The sequence below is a fragment of the Gavia stellata genome, chromosome 32 (assembly GCF_030936135.1).
Source record: "Gavia stellata isolate bGavSte3 chromosome 32, bGavSte3.hap2, whole genome shotgun sequence".
Taxonomy (NCBI): domain Eukaryota; kingdom Metazoa; phylum Chordata; class Aves; order Gaviiformes; family Gaviidae; genus Gavia; species Gavia stellata.
Genome location: NC_082625.1, coordinates 2079408 through 2095562, shown reverse-complemented (window position 1 = coordinate 2095562; position 16155 = coordinate 2079408). Strand labels below are relative to the sequence as shown.

General features: G+C 43.9%; 1 protein-coding gene across 1 annotated transcript in view; it reads right to left on the bottom strand.

Annotated features, from left to right (window-relative positions):
* Positions 1-16155, bottom strand: part of ELL (elongation factor for RNA polymerase II) — a 53349-nt gene that overhangs the window by 6856 nt on the left and 30338 nt on the right. The window contains exons 3-8 of the mRNA XM_059831970.1: positions 14621-14742; positions 14161-14324; positions 10967-11220; positions 7800-7924; positions 4294-4390; positions 737-1238 (exon numbers count right to left, since the gene is read on the bottom strand). Of these exons, the coding sequence (XP_059687953.1) occupies positions 737-1238; positions 4294-4390; positions 7800-7924; positions 10967-11220; positions 14161-14324; positions 14621-14742 (1264 nt within the window). The remainder of the gene's footprint in view (positions 1-736; positions 1239-4293; positions 4391-7799; positions 7925-10966; positions 11221-14160; positions 14325-14620; positions 14743-16155) is intronic.

Below are 16155 nucleotides of genomic sequence, written 5' to 3'. Positions count from 1 at the left end.
AGCAGAAAACAGGAAAGCTGCAGGCACTGGCAAGGGAACGCAAGGGATTAGCCAACATATATCCTCTGCTCTAACTTCTGAGACTATGTAGAACTGACTGAGAAACATACTGGTTTGATGGAAAACATTTTCATCGCATCTCAACGGGCAACAGATGCACGGTTGTGTTAGTCCCCGAGAAAATAAATTCAGACTAATAGTGGGAGACAACAGGGAAGCTCTTTCAGCTTGAAAGAGCTGGTTGTGTACTGCTCTAACAGCATTTTCACAAGACTTATCTATCATTTCTTTTGTATCCGATATTAAAAGCTTTTGTGACTAACTTTTCATTACAGAGTTAAAAATCAATACAACAGTCATCACAATACCAAACACAAGCAAGAGAGCTGTAAGTAATCAAGCAGCACTGCTTTTTCCAACAGATCTTGATGTCTGCCTTTCATCCCCATATATTAATACGGCTTTTAATTTAACAAGGAGAAACATGACACCGTCTGAGGCAGTTCCAAACAGCATGAAAGGTTAAACAGGAAAAACCTGATATCCTCTTTTGAGAGGAAGCGCATTTGTTGATTTGTAGGTAGGGACAGCGATATTATTTCGTTAACCACACAGTCTCTGCAAGTGGACACGCAACCTCTTTCCTCAAGTGGATTCAGAGCAGAAATCATACCCAGCTGACACCAATATTATCTTAGCACAAGCCATACAGGAGGACCTCTCGGACTGTACATACCTGTGACCTGTTCCTGGGGAACACTAACTAAGTCAGCATTTTTTATTACTTCACAGTCCTGCTTCTCCTCTTTGCATTTCTCTTCATTTTTCTTCTCCTTTCTCTCCTTTTCCTTGTCTTTGTGCTTTTTGGATTTTTTCTTGGTTTTTACATACGAGCTGCAATTGTGCTTGCTCGTTTGGGGACAGTCTGTTGACAAAGGATGAGTCAATCTGTCAGCCGTCTCCGGGTTCTCACAGTCTCTGCCGTTGTGAGTGAGGTCATTGCTGACATCCGAAAGGGGATCGTGAGGCCTCGGCAGCTCCAGCACCGGGAGGTTGGAGCTGGAGCTCACCGACTCCGGGAGAGCCGGTGGCAGGGCAGGGGCAGGGGTAGGAGCGTCCTTCCCGTTGGAGGAATTCAGTTTCCCGTTGAAAGTGGGCTGAGTTCTGTGAGCCAAATGCGAGATCCTGGGCTTTTTGTTGGCCAGGGGATCGATAAACTCCAGAGGCTGGGATCGTTTCTGGGGAGGAAAAATAATAACAAAAAAAAAATCTTGAAGCCCTGAGGCCAGAATTTTGGATCCTGTTACCACTAGGTGGTGGTGCGATACCAGAGAACAAGGGAGTATCCCCAGAGAAAGAGCTCTGCTATAAATGAGAGCTGCCAGCAAGTGTCCCAGCCCAGAGGCTGGTCCTGGACACAGGCTCCAGGACCACCAGGTCCTACAAAAGCTGATCCATCCCAAGCCACTTCCCAACAATCCCGACAGCTGCTCTGGAGCCCACGGCTCGGTGGGAGATCTTAAAGAAACCCACCGTCACATCAGCAATTATTGATCTCCCGCACCATTCACACTCAGGCCACGCAACCCAGCCTGCTCTCACTGCACCTTATTGCAAATCCAGCCCTTTAGAAGTAAAACCCTGTCCTGCCCTGTCCCTGTCACTTAGCAGAGAACGCAAACAACCATGAAAACATCTGTTCTCTCTCCTGGTCGTGGCATGACATTTAGAGCACCTCAAAGTCCCTGTGAAGGAAAGATGTGCTCAGACCTCCAGAGCAGGGAGGGATTCACAAGTTCTGCATTTTATTCCCAACTGATTTTGCCAACCCTGCGGTCAACAACTTTACCCTTGCAATACCACTCCTTCCTCTTCTCAAGAAAGAAGCATTTCCCAGAAGACATGAGAAAGTGTTAACAGTTAAGTTATCAGAATCTAAGGCAAAAGAGGACATTTGCAGCAGTTTTAAAAGCCACGTCACACAGGCCAGCGTGACCTGAATACCCCTTCTTTAAATACGTGTAGAGGTTCTCCCAACTGTCCCCAGCAGCCCTACCTGGACAGTCACAGGCAGAGCTTGGAAAAGCTCTGTGTGCCCATACCTCCCAGTAAGCAGCTGCCCACAGGCTACGGGTTAGCTGCACCATGGAAGAACCCATCCGTCAGTCAGCAGGAAGAAAAGCTCGACGCAGAGCCAGAACTACGGCTGTGGGGCTCAGCCCAGCCTGAGCCAGCCAAAATTACCTTGGACAGCCATCAGTGCAGCGGTGTGTGCCTGCCTGGCAGCACAGGGCTGCAGAAACTCTGAGGAAAGATTATTTAGTGCCCAGAGGAAAACAAGCGATAGTTCTGGTTATTTCTTTTGGATATTTCATTGTTTTCTTTATGTCTCAGGCAGGACTGCGATGTGTTTGCAAACGGAAATTTTGTTCTGTCACAGAAGCGCAGCTGGATGCACGGCTGCTTTGTCAGGGAGCCGCCAATTCGCCCCTTTTCCCCCCCAGTTATTATTTTTCTTTGCTAACTCCAGGGGCCTCAAGGACACTGCTTGGTGGCCCGAATCCTTTCCACCTGTCAAGGTAATTACGAAGAGGAGCTGCTCAAGGGGCAAGGACAGCACGTCGAACCAGCTTTGCAACATCACTGACTGCCTTCCCAGCAGAACACAAGCAGTGTCCATCTCCCAAAAGGAGGGGCCATTCACTTTGACTACAGGTCTCACAACAAGCGACAGATCTAAGCACTGCCGTCTTTTACTCGCCTTTCTCTAAAGCCAAGAAATACCAGCTTCACCAACTTTACCTCTTTGGTTATGAGGTGGTATACACATGCGATACCTGCTCTGCCATGCTTCCTTAGAATTACCAGACCAACCTTTTTTCTTCGCCTTTATTCCACAACTGAATTTTCCCAAATTATTTTGCATTCCAGACTACCAAATCTCAGTCCTCTGCTGGGACCGCAACCATTAGCGGGCATCCCTTCTCTAAATAGAAACTACAGCTATAGAGTATCAAAAAAATGATGGCTTACAATAAAAAGCTGCCTGTGGTTTGCTGTCTGACACAACCCATGTTAGAAGCACCGCTGGAAACATTTATATTCCATGTTCGGTTGCCCCTGTTTCACTAGTCTTTTCTAGATCCAAACCAATCAACCACCCAAAGTTTCGACTGGGTCATCGTCTCAAGAGACCAAAACCATCCCTTACAGACCTTTGTGTCTTTCAAAATATGTACAGCCAGAAGCGAGATGATTTTTCAACCTGCATTTTTTCAGAATCAGGTTAAGACAGACACGAGACCAGCCTCTCAACAGCACTGTGTCTTTCCAAGCTAACTCCAACGAAGGGGATCATTCTTCATTCACCAGGAACATGCCCACAGCAGAGGAGGAGAGGATTTGGAATTAGCTACCTGGCAAACAAGTTGCACAGTTCTTGTTCTCAGTAGAGAACTGCCTCCCTCTCACTGCCAGAAAGCACATAATTTCTTTACCTGCTAATATTCTTTGCCACTAATCCTCAGTGCGTCTGTCCAGACAAGTAGGCATTACACATTCCATTGGCAGGAGGAGAATAAATACTCAACTTGTCTGGGCTGACCCACAGCAGAGAAGGGAAGCCGGCATTTCACAATGCTAGCAAGAAATGCCTGTGCTAAGAGATACCGAGATGAGCGGGGACAGACTCTGCTTAACACACAAGCAAATGCAGCTCCATCGCAATTTATTACCATGGAAAAACAGTCAAAAACGTACTTTTCACGTCCCCATGCTCTGGCAGCTCAACAAATCAAAGAGCAGACCAACCTGCCCCTGATCTGTCACGGCAATTAGGTTGCAAAAGGTCAAGGTTTTTAATAACTCAACTGTGTTTGGGAGCTACTTATTACTGCTTCGTTCCAGTCAATTATTAGTAATGAGTAAAACACAAGCTCATTCTCCCAGGAACTCCAAGAGGGATGTTGGCACTGTGAAAAAAATTTAGCCCTTAAAACTAAACCTAAGACACACTGTCAGAGATCCTCCCCATAGGCCGTCACTGAACCACATCCAGAGGAGAAACAGATGCTGAGGAAACCCAGAATTACACTCTAACTTAATAAAATGGAAAAAAACCCCCAACAACCTATTGACCTAACAGCCTCCAGCAGCAGGTGATTAGAGTGTGCAGACAGGCTGAACAGCTCAGCCTGGACCTACGTCCAGCAACCAACTCCATCAAGAGCAGACAGAGCCAATTGCTGTCTCTGTGCTAACCAGACCCAGCACCCTTGGAGAGGGATCACCTACCTGAGGAGGAGAGCTGGAGTTCACATTGTCTTTCGGTGGACTCAGGGAAGGCGCTTCTCCTTGAAAACCGCTACTGTTCTGTGGCTGACAGAGTTTCCTGAAAAACAAAATTTAGGGCTGTTCAAATCCCGTGCTTGACAAGCCAACAGACGGTATTTCAAATCTTCCTGCAGAGCAAAGAGCCTTTTTGTGGGCTCAAATTCTGACTGCTTGAAGATGCCATGAAAGTAGCTCGTTCAGGCACTTACAGTTTCGCCCTCGGACAAAATCGAGAAAGAAGAAACTACTACAGGAAAATATCAATCAACAAAATACGGTAATTGCTTATGTCTTTCTTGCCTTCCTGTCATTTTTGTAATTCTCTGTGAATGGAGCTAACACCTTGGACTGGCGCTGCCGGTGTTGTGGCAGGGAGGGAAGAGGCAGGCTGAGCTATCAGACACACGAGAGGATTCCCTACTGAGGATGGAACTTCTTTTCTGACAGTTTTAACTCTTTTCTCTTGACCTGGTAATGTAGGTATTACAACAAATAAATTACAACCTTAGAAAAATGATCCATATACAGATTAGTAAAAGCTGGCATTGAACTTTAAAGTGTATGGGATATATATTCTAGTTACTGCTTGAAATACAGCTTAATAAGCAAGACAGTATTGAAAAGAATTTCTGCTGAGTTTGCCTCACCCAGTTAAAACTGACTTCATGAGAAAATTCAGAAAGCAAGCATGGGGCCGAAACTCAAGTTCAGATGTTGAGGAGTAAGTTCTCCCACTCATTAGCAGCATTAAAACAACATTTTACAGGAACAGCAGTCCTCTTTCAGAAGCAAGCCCCTCTGGGTCCAGGAAAAGCAGGATTATAACAGGAACCGTTATGGTATTATTGGTCCACTAGGATTTACATGTAGGGCTTCATTATAAGACTTTTAAGTTGCATCATGCAGAATAGCGCTACTCAAATACCATATCTGCGGTATTCGACAAACAATAGAAACCTCTTGTAGCAAAAAAAGTACAATGCAAGTCATTCTAATCACGTAAGCGCGTTAATTCACATTCACGCCGGGTATCTCCACGCCCCACCGCCCAAGGGGCTCTCTACATCTCGGAGTAAAGTTTCACAGCGCACCAGCTTTGCCCTACTCCTCTGACACCAGCCAGATTGCCCGTATATTAATCACCCAGGAAAAACTACTGTTGCATCAAGTCGCAGCTGTCAAGCTGAAAAAAAAATTCAAGGTTAAAGGTTTTAATAAACTAGCTCTGCAGTCATTTTGTCACCAGCTGTACAGCCTAAATAACCAACGTCTAAATTCTTCCACAAGAGGCTATAATCAGCTTTAAAGCGCACATGTATTTTTCAAACATTGGGAAGATTATTTCAGAGATAGAGCCCACGACTTTACAAGATTTTCTTTTAACCTGAGCTTGAACCTTTGGCCGCACTGCAGCAACGTTCAGACACCTGCAGTTTCACCGCTGTTACGCCTTCAGTTGCTGCTTTGTTTAATTTTATTTAGAACAATCTCAACTGCCACGGATCAACTCAAGAAAAGTACTTCGAGACTGTGAAAACAGGAAGGGGAACAGTGATATTCCATAAACACTGCAGTGAAAGTGGCTTTTTGGAAGCCGTTTGACTAGACTGAGCAACCTTGTCACATCTCCTAACATGTTAATTATGGATTTAAAAAAAAAGTGCATGAAAGACGACTACTTTCAATTCAGCGGCTCTTGTAACAGCGGAAAAACATTTCACTACAATGGTGAAAGAAGGCTGGAAAACACAAACACGAGAAAAAATGAGTTAGTCTAACGTGGGCACCGTTAGATATAGTTCTAATATTTGCAGATGTGCTAGTTATTGCAGCCGATGAACCACCAAGAAGCAACCGGACCTGAAAACCGAGAGGACATTCAACAATTGGCTGGATCTAGGCAACCATGCAGACTACCGCAGCCAGCTACGTAAAGTCCTACGTCTGGTGCCTGTGCCCTTTTTGTGAATGTTTTTCTACTGTCTTCAACCCTACATGTTTTTTCCATTTTGTAGCCTCATTACCTGCATTGGCTGAGCGGGTCTTTGTTTGTACAGTTGAATACATCCTTTCCAAGGTCTATTTTTAGACCTTCGCATAACTGAATGCCACAATTCTAGAAAAAGCAGTAAACATCGCTTTCTACAGGGAGAAATTAACTTTTTTGAAAGCCATAAAGATTGCATGGCAGTTGTATTTTTCCATTTAATTATAATTCAACATCAAGGCCATTTAAACGAGTTTGATTTTTCTTTAGCACGCCAAAGCACTTTAAGCACAAGTTTCTGTTGGTTTAACAAAGTCTCATCTCCAAGCCAATTGTGCTTTCAAATCATGGAAAGTGTTCAAACAGAGCACGCTCTACTTAATCTTAACCAAAAATGCAGTAAAATAAATCTCAATAACAAGTCAAGTAAAATCTCCGTCTGCATTGCAAAATCTGTACCAAGTCAGTACAAACACCCTGAAAACCCAGAGGGGGAAGTACAAACACTCAGAGCAGAATTCTCCTTTAGAAACCTGGGAGATACATTCTCTTTCCCTGCTGCCTGCCAGCCAAGAGCTTCCGAGCTTGGAGGCTTCACCTACGGAAAAATATCTGTAGAGGAAAAAAATCTTTAGCAACCAAAGAGACAAAGCTATCGTCTCAACTAACTCTGTTAAGGGCCATTTTCAGGAAGGAACATGAGAACAGGTATCCCTTGGACAGTGAGGATTACACTGTACGTATGGGCAGCAGGACAACCATCACGTGTTTTAGGGGACTTATCTCTACAGAACTGCCTCGTGCTTTTTCATGCATCCTTTACTTCCATCAAATCTTAATCTTGCAGGGCGACTGTGATACTAACAGAATTTGCAACACAAGGAAACCACAGTAAACAAACATCCAAATAACACTACAGAAAACAAGCAGCAAAGTCTCCAAAACAAACAGCTTGAGAGGAATAGGGACATCCACAGGAACAGAGCAGAGAAGCTGCTGAGCAACACCGCGAGGGGACGTGGCTGCACGGTAACGTCTCTCTCCCTGCCTTGAACAAACACGGCGGTCTGCACAGGAAGCCATGTACAAGAAGATATGGAAAAAGGAAAGGAGAGTTTCAATGGAGAGTTGAGCTGGACACATTTGCCTTAAGCCGTTCATCTCCCAGGATTTTAAACCACCGTTAACTTTGAACTGTAACAGCTTTTGTTCCCCATCCAGGTTTTTTCCCCCCGTAGCTTTTAGTATAATGATTTCAAGGCAACCTAGGACCATCTGAAGAGTACCTGCACTTTGATATTCAAGTTTAGTCAACTTCTACAGCTGCCTGGATGATAAACAGATGTACTTTATTTTAAAAAAAGTCAAACACTCAACTTACCATCATTCTACTGACTTCAGTTACCCTGATTTATAGCAACTGACCTGGGCCAATATTTTCAAGCTCCAGATGATATTACAGAGAAGATGGAATAATTACCGAACAAGTATCCTCTTCAACAACTGCTGATCTCCTTCAGAGTAGCCAGGCCAGTCCTTCTGCACTTCCTTGTATACACAGTCTTTCAGTGTGAAAGTGCTGTCCTTGGCACTCAAATTTGCCACCTGAAACAAAAGTAATTTGCAAAAAACTGTTAGGGTTTAATTTTCTCACTTGTTCTAACAAAAGAGATCTAAGATGCAGGCAAAATCTCAGCAGACTTAGCGGCAGTTAGCAACATCAGAGAACAAGGAGAGACTTTATACTTCATTTCCTCATTATTTAGATCATTTAATCAAACTGTGCCTTTCCTTTTGCCTTGTCATTGCAAATTTGTTACGAGTTTCCAAGGTATATCCAGTTTACTGGGAAACAAGTGATATCGAAACAGATTATTCAGCTTGGATAGTCTGGAACGGTACAACATCAGTTTATGGAAATACCTGGAAATAAGCCCTAATGGGAACAGGCAGTTCACTTATCACACCTGTCCGATAGCTAAAATGGTGCGGTTTATTAGCTGATAGAGGAACTCTTGCGGCGATAGCTTAGTTAACAATTGCCAGAAGATAATTTCTCACTAACAAGCCAGTAAAACAGGCGACAGAAAGCTACTTTCTCAAGGAGCAGTGAAGAGAATGCCTTGCAGATATAATGCATTAGGGAGCTTGCAGATTACACTGTGCAGTTGGGAGCATTAGGATCATCTGCTGGATTTCATGGAGGAGAACTTTTCAGGACTACTTCAGGGCAAGAACGAAACCTGTGATTACCAGCTTATAACCCAGGGTTTTACAATACAGCATTGCACCTAAATCATGTGCTGCAGTTAGCTCAGTACACTTGCATGAGAAGCTTTGTGCCATTTTATCCAATTCTATCACGTGTAGTTTCCCCACAAAACTCTGCACGGTGCCTACACGGATAGGAAACACTGCTGGAACCAGCAGAATTGTATTAGAATGGAAACAACTTGTTCAGAGTTATCCCGCTTTAATCAGTCTTTCCACAGCTTGACTGAAAATTTAACTTCTTGCTGCTGGTTACACATCTGAAAAATACACTGTTAGCACAAACCAAAAAGCCCTAATTAAGCTTTCACAGATAGCGTCTTAGCGAACCCTTCTCAGGTGACTGTAGAGCACTGCAAGTTCAGAAGAAAAGCAAAGCCTTAAATTTGTTTTTATAATGCAGATACGGAGGCAGAGGTGCCAAATGCTATGCCCACAGCCAGGCTGACCAACTGGCAAAGCCTGCAACCGTATCCCAAATTCACTGCTTTAGCCGCTCAGTCTGACGACTGTATTACACTTGGAACGTGGAAGATGCTTTTATTCAGACAGTGGAGATATCGTGCATCTGTTTAAGGATTAGTGTTCTCCATTGCTCGCTCCGTTCAGGAGACGGCTGTGCTTATGAATGTCTACGCAGCAGTGAGATAACCTCAGAAAAGCAAGTGAAGGAGTGGTAAGTCTTGAATTAACTGTTAATTCCTCTGCTTTTGCTTTAGGGAGACTATGACATTCTAATATTAAAAATCTATGAATTTAAAAGCAAAAAGGTGCAGAACTAATACAGCAAAGTTCTCCTGATAAGTGAAAAATAAAAAGCACAGTTATCAGTTTACATGACGAACACTTTGTTTTTCCTTTCAGTTCTGTCAGCTTTCCAAAATCCTGAGCCAAAATACAAGAAGAATTTGATCTGTGTTTTACATTTAGATATCCCAGTAAACATGCCCAAGAGACAAAAGCAAAGCCAGGTTCTTTTCCAAAACTCTCCGAGAATCTCTCCGGTTACTGCCTCTTTCTACAGCGGGAGACACGCTGCTCGGCAAGGCTTACAGCCCAGACAGACGAACAACTCAGATTTTTCTCTGCGCAGAGGCTGAGAGCTGCTACCTCCTTGTTTTGCTGGTGTGGGACTCTGCAAGCTCCACCCCAGGCCTCCCAAAAATAGAAACCTTGCAAAATGAGGCAAAAAGGCCAGCAGGAACACAGAGTCCTATGAGAGATGCAAGAGCACAATGAAACCCACACCTAGACGTATTTAGACATGTAGCTTTAATGCAGCCTGTAATTTTTAGCTTATCTGTGTCTGCTTGCGGATGGGAGCCCTGGTAGCGCTGAAAGGAGATTAAGTTTACGAGCAATACATTTACAGCCAAATCAGCATTTAGCCCCATCAGGCTGACACTGCGGACACTGCCGAACACACCACTTGCCTGCTAGGGGTTTGTGAGAGCATCAATGAAAGGTGATTGTCAGAATCAGTATTTCTAGTATTAAACCTATTTATAGCATTCAAAAGGCTGCGCAAAAGAATTCTAGCACTGCTGGAAAATTAAGGGCTACAGGATTAAAATCTAGGGAAGGAGCAAGTCGTGCCAGCAATAACTCCATTTTCAGTATGACCTGCCCTGTGCCCTTGAGCAAACTAACTCCTCACTGTCTCATTCTTTTCAGCTATGGAAAGGAGGAGTAAAAAAAAAAATCCAATACAGAAGAGGGCAGCTGCAGCATTTAAATAAATATCCATGATGTGTTTTGCATGGAGAGAGCAATAAAGGTATTTACTGCAATTCCTAAAATGGCACCTTCAACATGACTCAAAGTGTTAAGAACTGATTCAGCTCGGAGATGGCTTTCACACTTGACATACAAATAATATGCTTTGCAAGAAGCTGCATGATCTTCACACCTAACCCGAGAAGATGCAAAGCTTAGTGGAGAGGGACACATTTTTTTCCTTCACACAGGAAACATTACATGTATCAATACAGAACGTGTTCCTTTATGTCCACGATAATAAAAATATATAGAATAGATTTGTAGGTTATAACAAATCAAACAGTTCGTAGATCCTCTGTTAGATAATTCTCCCCATGACCAACCAAAAGTGTTCCTCTTGAAGTGACTGATCTGGTGAACCGAAGTCATACAGCTTAGCTGCATACAGCTAAACCGAGGCGTATACATGAGACCCTTCTGCTATCTCTAGCAAAACAGCAATGTGAATGGCAAACTTCTGTCGGACACGGCCTTTAAAGAAACACGCAGCTGCAGCTTTGAGATACACACGTTACGTTCAGACTGATACAGAAGGTACTACCGTTCTGAGAAGACATTTCCCTTTACCTAAATTGTTGCCTTCATCAGAGTACAAACCTGTTGCAGAAGGTTGTCCAGCAAATCCTTGTCCTGCTGAGAAAGTCCATCCTTCTGCAATCTGAGAATAAGTTCAGGTTTCTTATAAGGCTTTAGTGCCAGTAAGTGCACAACCCTATCTTTGAAGGGTCTCTGAGAAATCGCACTATTGCCTCTCTTTATTGCACTGGCAAGGTTGACTGGCGTTGGGCGCTTCCTGGAGGGAACAGCATCGGAAGCTCCTGGTGCAGGTTTACGCACCTGAACCTTTTTGCCTAAAATGAGATGAGAATAGTGAACTGCAGCAGTCACCTTGCAAAGGCCAGTGGTCTGTCAACACGTATATGGAGTTCATCACACCATCTGAAGCGCCAGAAGATGACAACGAAGGACAAACACAACCAGCACACCCCATCCGTTCCAATACGCCGCCGGAATGAGTATCCCATGAGTTTTATGATTCATGACAAGCTTGTAACAAGTAAACAGCAACACCAAGCTCTGGAAACCTGAGTATTACTGGCCACAAGCTTACATAAAGCTCTCTTTGTTTGCCAGCTTTTCACTTATCCCAAGTGCATGTATCCCCACGGTTAATCCAACCATTTTTTTCCCTCCCTATGAGAAGAAAATTCTGCATTATTATGTAGAAGAGTCGAAATATGGAGTGGAAAGACCAGAACTGGTCAACGAGCGGCTCCCTGCTGCTGATCTCAGCAGAAACGCTACTCCAGCAGATGTTTCTGCTTTTAGAACAATAGGAACTTTATGGGGCTGGGTCCACCTCCCTTCCCCCTGCCAAACACAGCCACATGAATGGGGTCTAACACTGATACATTAGCCTATTCATTAGTGCGCTGTCTATTCTAATAGAACAACCCCTCTACACTGTAGTAATAACTGCTTCGCCCTCCAATTACATTTGCGTATACGTGAGAACATAAAGCTGTCTCAAAGTTCATCTTGAGCCCTCAGAGGCAGTTTCCTCAACTCCCTCCCAAATGTGGTTCTTGGTTTCTGACAGCATTATACAAGAATTCATTTTTCCCATTCCTATTGAAAAACAGCTTTAACTAGAACCCTCACACAAGTCCCACACCACTTACTAAAGCGCAAATCAAAGAGTTTTACTATTTTGAATACAGAAACAGGTCACAAAGCCAGGTTCCTGCTACCAAAGGCAAAACCAGCAAATGGAAAAAGAAAATTCGTAGGTCCCAAGGTCTCAAACATGGAGATACAATCAATAATCACTTTGGTTTAAGAAAGTGACCTTCACTAGGACAAACGCCATCCAGCATTTACTGCAAGAATTTCAGAGGTTTATTTCAGCATGGCAATTCTCCACTGCTAGGAAGCAATGTTTTCAACTGAGTCATGTGAAGATACTGGTGATTGTCTGCTGTGTTTATTTTACTGAAATGTAGATTGCATAACTGAGTCCCCATTTCCTGGCTTTTTATTACGTGCCATGCTGATGCAAGTACGACCCATCGTCGGCAGTGCTGAGTTAAGACGAGGGGGAGAAAAACAACAATTCACACATTAAACATCCCATGTTTCAGAGGTCAACTGGACTTCATTTCCAGAAATGGGACAAGACAAGATTTGTCAGTTTTCTAGAACTCCCTTAACTCTTGCCAGGTCCTGAACAGCAAAAACGCACTGGGACATTTCCACTAAGGCTGGAGCCAAAATGCACAATGATAGGAAAAGAAAAAAAATAAGTTAAGCCAGAACACGAAGTCTTCTAAAATATTTATACATGTGCATATATATAGGTGTATATACACACACATTTAGCGTATATATAAGCACACACATCCCCCTACAGACGTATCAGCTATCTATTTACATATATATTCGTTCAAGTGTTAGTGCACACCTATACTGTTCTGTTGATCTCCTATTTCAACATTTCACATAAATTCTTCCACATCTGAGCTGCCTGGAATGACTCCACTGACGTTGAAGTGCTGAGCTCCGTGTTCTCATGGAAATGTGAGAGCCAGCCTTCTCCCTCCAGACTAGCCTGCAAGTGAATCAGCTGATGGTGCTGGCACACCAGGTACGTGCGTAGCCCACAAGAGGACTGTCCTTGCCCAGGCTCTTCCTTCTTGGACCGGTGCTTTCCTCCCATCTTAAACACGGACATCTTATATATGCAGCATGCACTTCGCTCCACTGCATTTTACGTGGTTGTACCTCCATTTCAGAGCGGTAAACGTTTTAGCAAGAGTATTTTTAAATCAAAAAGTTTGGCTCTATCTTTCCGGGAAGCAATTTGCTTTGAGAATCTTCTCCCTCACAAGCCTAACAACTTCATCCACTTACTGTAATGTTCTCAAATATAAGCTAAACAAAATAATCTTCTAGTCTACAGGAAATCAATGTGTTTCCTTCCTGATTACTATCTTATTTCTCAGCTTTGAGCACTTGGCTGATAAAACAATGAGTCAGGGTCAGTTCTACATTTTGCAACTCACCATTCTCATCACAGACATCCTCTGAGAAGAGACTGGCTACAGATCACATGGGCTGCAGAAAAAACAGCTGGCTCAAAAAACCCAAAACTCTGCTTTCTGGTTAACATTTGTGCCCTAAGTTTGTGACCAGACTGAGGTTAAGCAGGGACCCGAGCCCAAAGCTAGATCTCTGCAGGCTCCTTCTGGAGCCCACTGATATTTGCCACAGTTTTATTTCCTCCCTTAAGATTCTCCTTTCATTGTCACAATAAGATGGTTTGTTTAAGGCTGCAGTCAGCAGCGCTGCTTTAGTCTCTTTGTTTATTACCACAAGCGCTCTGCTATCTGCATCCTAGATGTTGCACGTTATGGTTCTCAAGTGCAGGCACACACCAGATGCGTGACAACAGCGGTGGTGGTACATTTTAGCTGACTTCGCTAGGAGCAGACACTTCTGATGGATCAGCAGTATGGTCTCAGCATCATCACATGACAAATATGAAATAATGCCGGAGGGTGATGTGACTGCAGACAGACAATCCTCAGAGGACACGCGAACACCACCACACATGTTCTAGGGTGAAGATGGAAGCCATGAAGAAGTCACAACACAAGGAGAGCAGCACCCTGATAAATCAGACACCCATAAGAAACTACCAGATACTTGTTAAAGACTTTCACGGTCAAGCAAAGGTCAGCATTCAACTTCAGAAGCTAGTGAAGACACCCCCAAATCACGTTGCTGCTTACCTACGTATCTGCCCCCAGGTTTAATGACTATAGCGCTCCGGCTGCGAGTCTCCTCCTCTGCCTGTGCCATGCTTTGCCTCGCCTTCTGGTAGGAATCATCAGTAGCACACACGGTGATTTTATCCTGTATGCTTCCAAGGCAATCCAGATGGATATTGCCATTGCTGCAAAAGAAATGCAATGGAAAAGATACTCCCAACACTGCAAACGGGCACATCTCTGTCACTGGTGAGTAACTGAGGTTGCATTATCTACATAATAAGAGGGGACACAAAGAAGCCGAGAGGTAAACAGATTCTTCTGTGAGCGCCTCCTTACCCAAATATACACACGCAAACAGATTAGAAAGACTCTAAAAAGAAACAACACATTAAGTTTTGTTCATGTTGTTAGGGAAAAGATTCTACAGAAAATAAGATGCAAAAAAAGAGGCTAGATCTCCTTTTGCTGCACCACTCACCTAGATACATACTGCTGGATACAGTCAAAACTCCCTTGGGGGCTGTCCTTGCCAATATTTGAAAGATAAAATGTGAAAGTCCGCACTTCCGTAGGTCGATCAGGCCTTGGAATTGCGATGTGCTGTTTGGAAGGAGAAAAATATTGGTCACTTGGGTAGCCCACACTAACACAAAATTCAATTTTTCTGCAGTCACTGTGCTTTATGGCCGTTTTGCAACCCACTACCAGTAAAGCATATGGATTACTGCATAGGAGACTTTGAAGAGCACGCAGCTACAAGAAGGATTCAAGTTAGCAAAACTATATGCACTGAAAAAACAAGGTAACAGAGGTAGACAGACGTAAAGAACAGCTAAAAAGACAGCTATGTCTGTAACAGAACAGAGGGCTGAGCTGGCAGCTCGCTGCCTTTCAAAGCGGAGCCCACAGTATCTTGTTCTAGGAATCTGACCCAATTCTATTGATTCAGGCTCAAAACAGGCTTGCTACCACTGTTTATATTCAATTTAAAGCACTTGAGACTTGTTTCTTTAGAATCAGTGATCCAGCACTAAACATAGTACAACCCAGGTCACTAGGTAGCACGCTTATTCTTTTTTAAGAGATTATAATTCCATAACGAGATTTCATGGCTCACGGTAGAGTGTGACACTGCTGCTAAATTAAATATTTAATCAAGCATTAAGCGTGCTCCGCAGACAACTCTACAGTGATCTGCATTGTTTTTCTCCCCCGGCCATTCATTTTTCAAAAGCAAAACTGTTTCCCCTCGGTGTTCAAGATCCAACATAAATCTCAGCATCTCAGCTCTACTATCACATCAATATTTGATAATTAAGATGGCTTCCAGAAAAGGAGACAGAAGGAACATCAGCTTCAACCTATTTTAGGCTACACTCTACCACACAGATTTATATTTACCCAGATTGCCACATATACGCACAAAATATATATGCCTAGCAAACCAACTTGTGGCATCCACATATGACTGTGCTCCATAAAAGACTGCTGCTGGTACAGAAGGGTTTCTAGGTGGTTTCCCTTTGACCTCAGATGCCTACAGCAGCCTGGAAACCCAGTGCATCTGTGCCACTTTGCTAAACCACAGGGATGTTCTCAGAACCAGCAAGAAACGCTTGTGTGACCTGCATCGAGCTGAGCCACTGCAGCATTTTCCGTTTACTCTCCGTGAAGACCAGCTATCCTCCAGCTAGCCCTGAAAACAGACCTCCCTTCTTTCGAAACGGCAAGCCAGGAAACCCAGCCTTGAGTGATACAGAAGGACAAGTTATCCCCTTGCACAGTCCCAGGATCCGGATCTAAAAATACTCAGAGCAGATTTGGTGGTGATGCGGGTGCCAGCGGGCAGCGCTGACCCTCCGGCAGCAGCAGCTGAACCCTGTTATCTCCCCTGCCAAACGTGTGCCGGCAGCCTTGAGCCCTTAATCTGTCCCGGCACCCTCTGCCCCCACCCATCCAGAACGAATAAAATTCTCTTCTGCTTTACAAGCGAGCTGAGAATATGCACAAAGT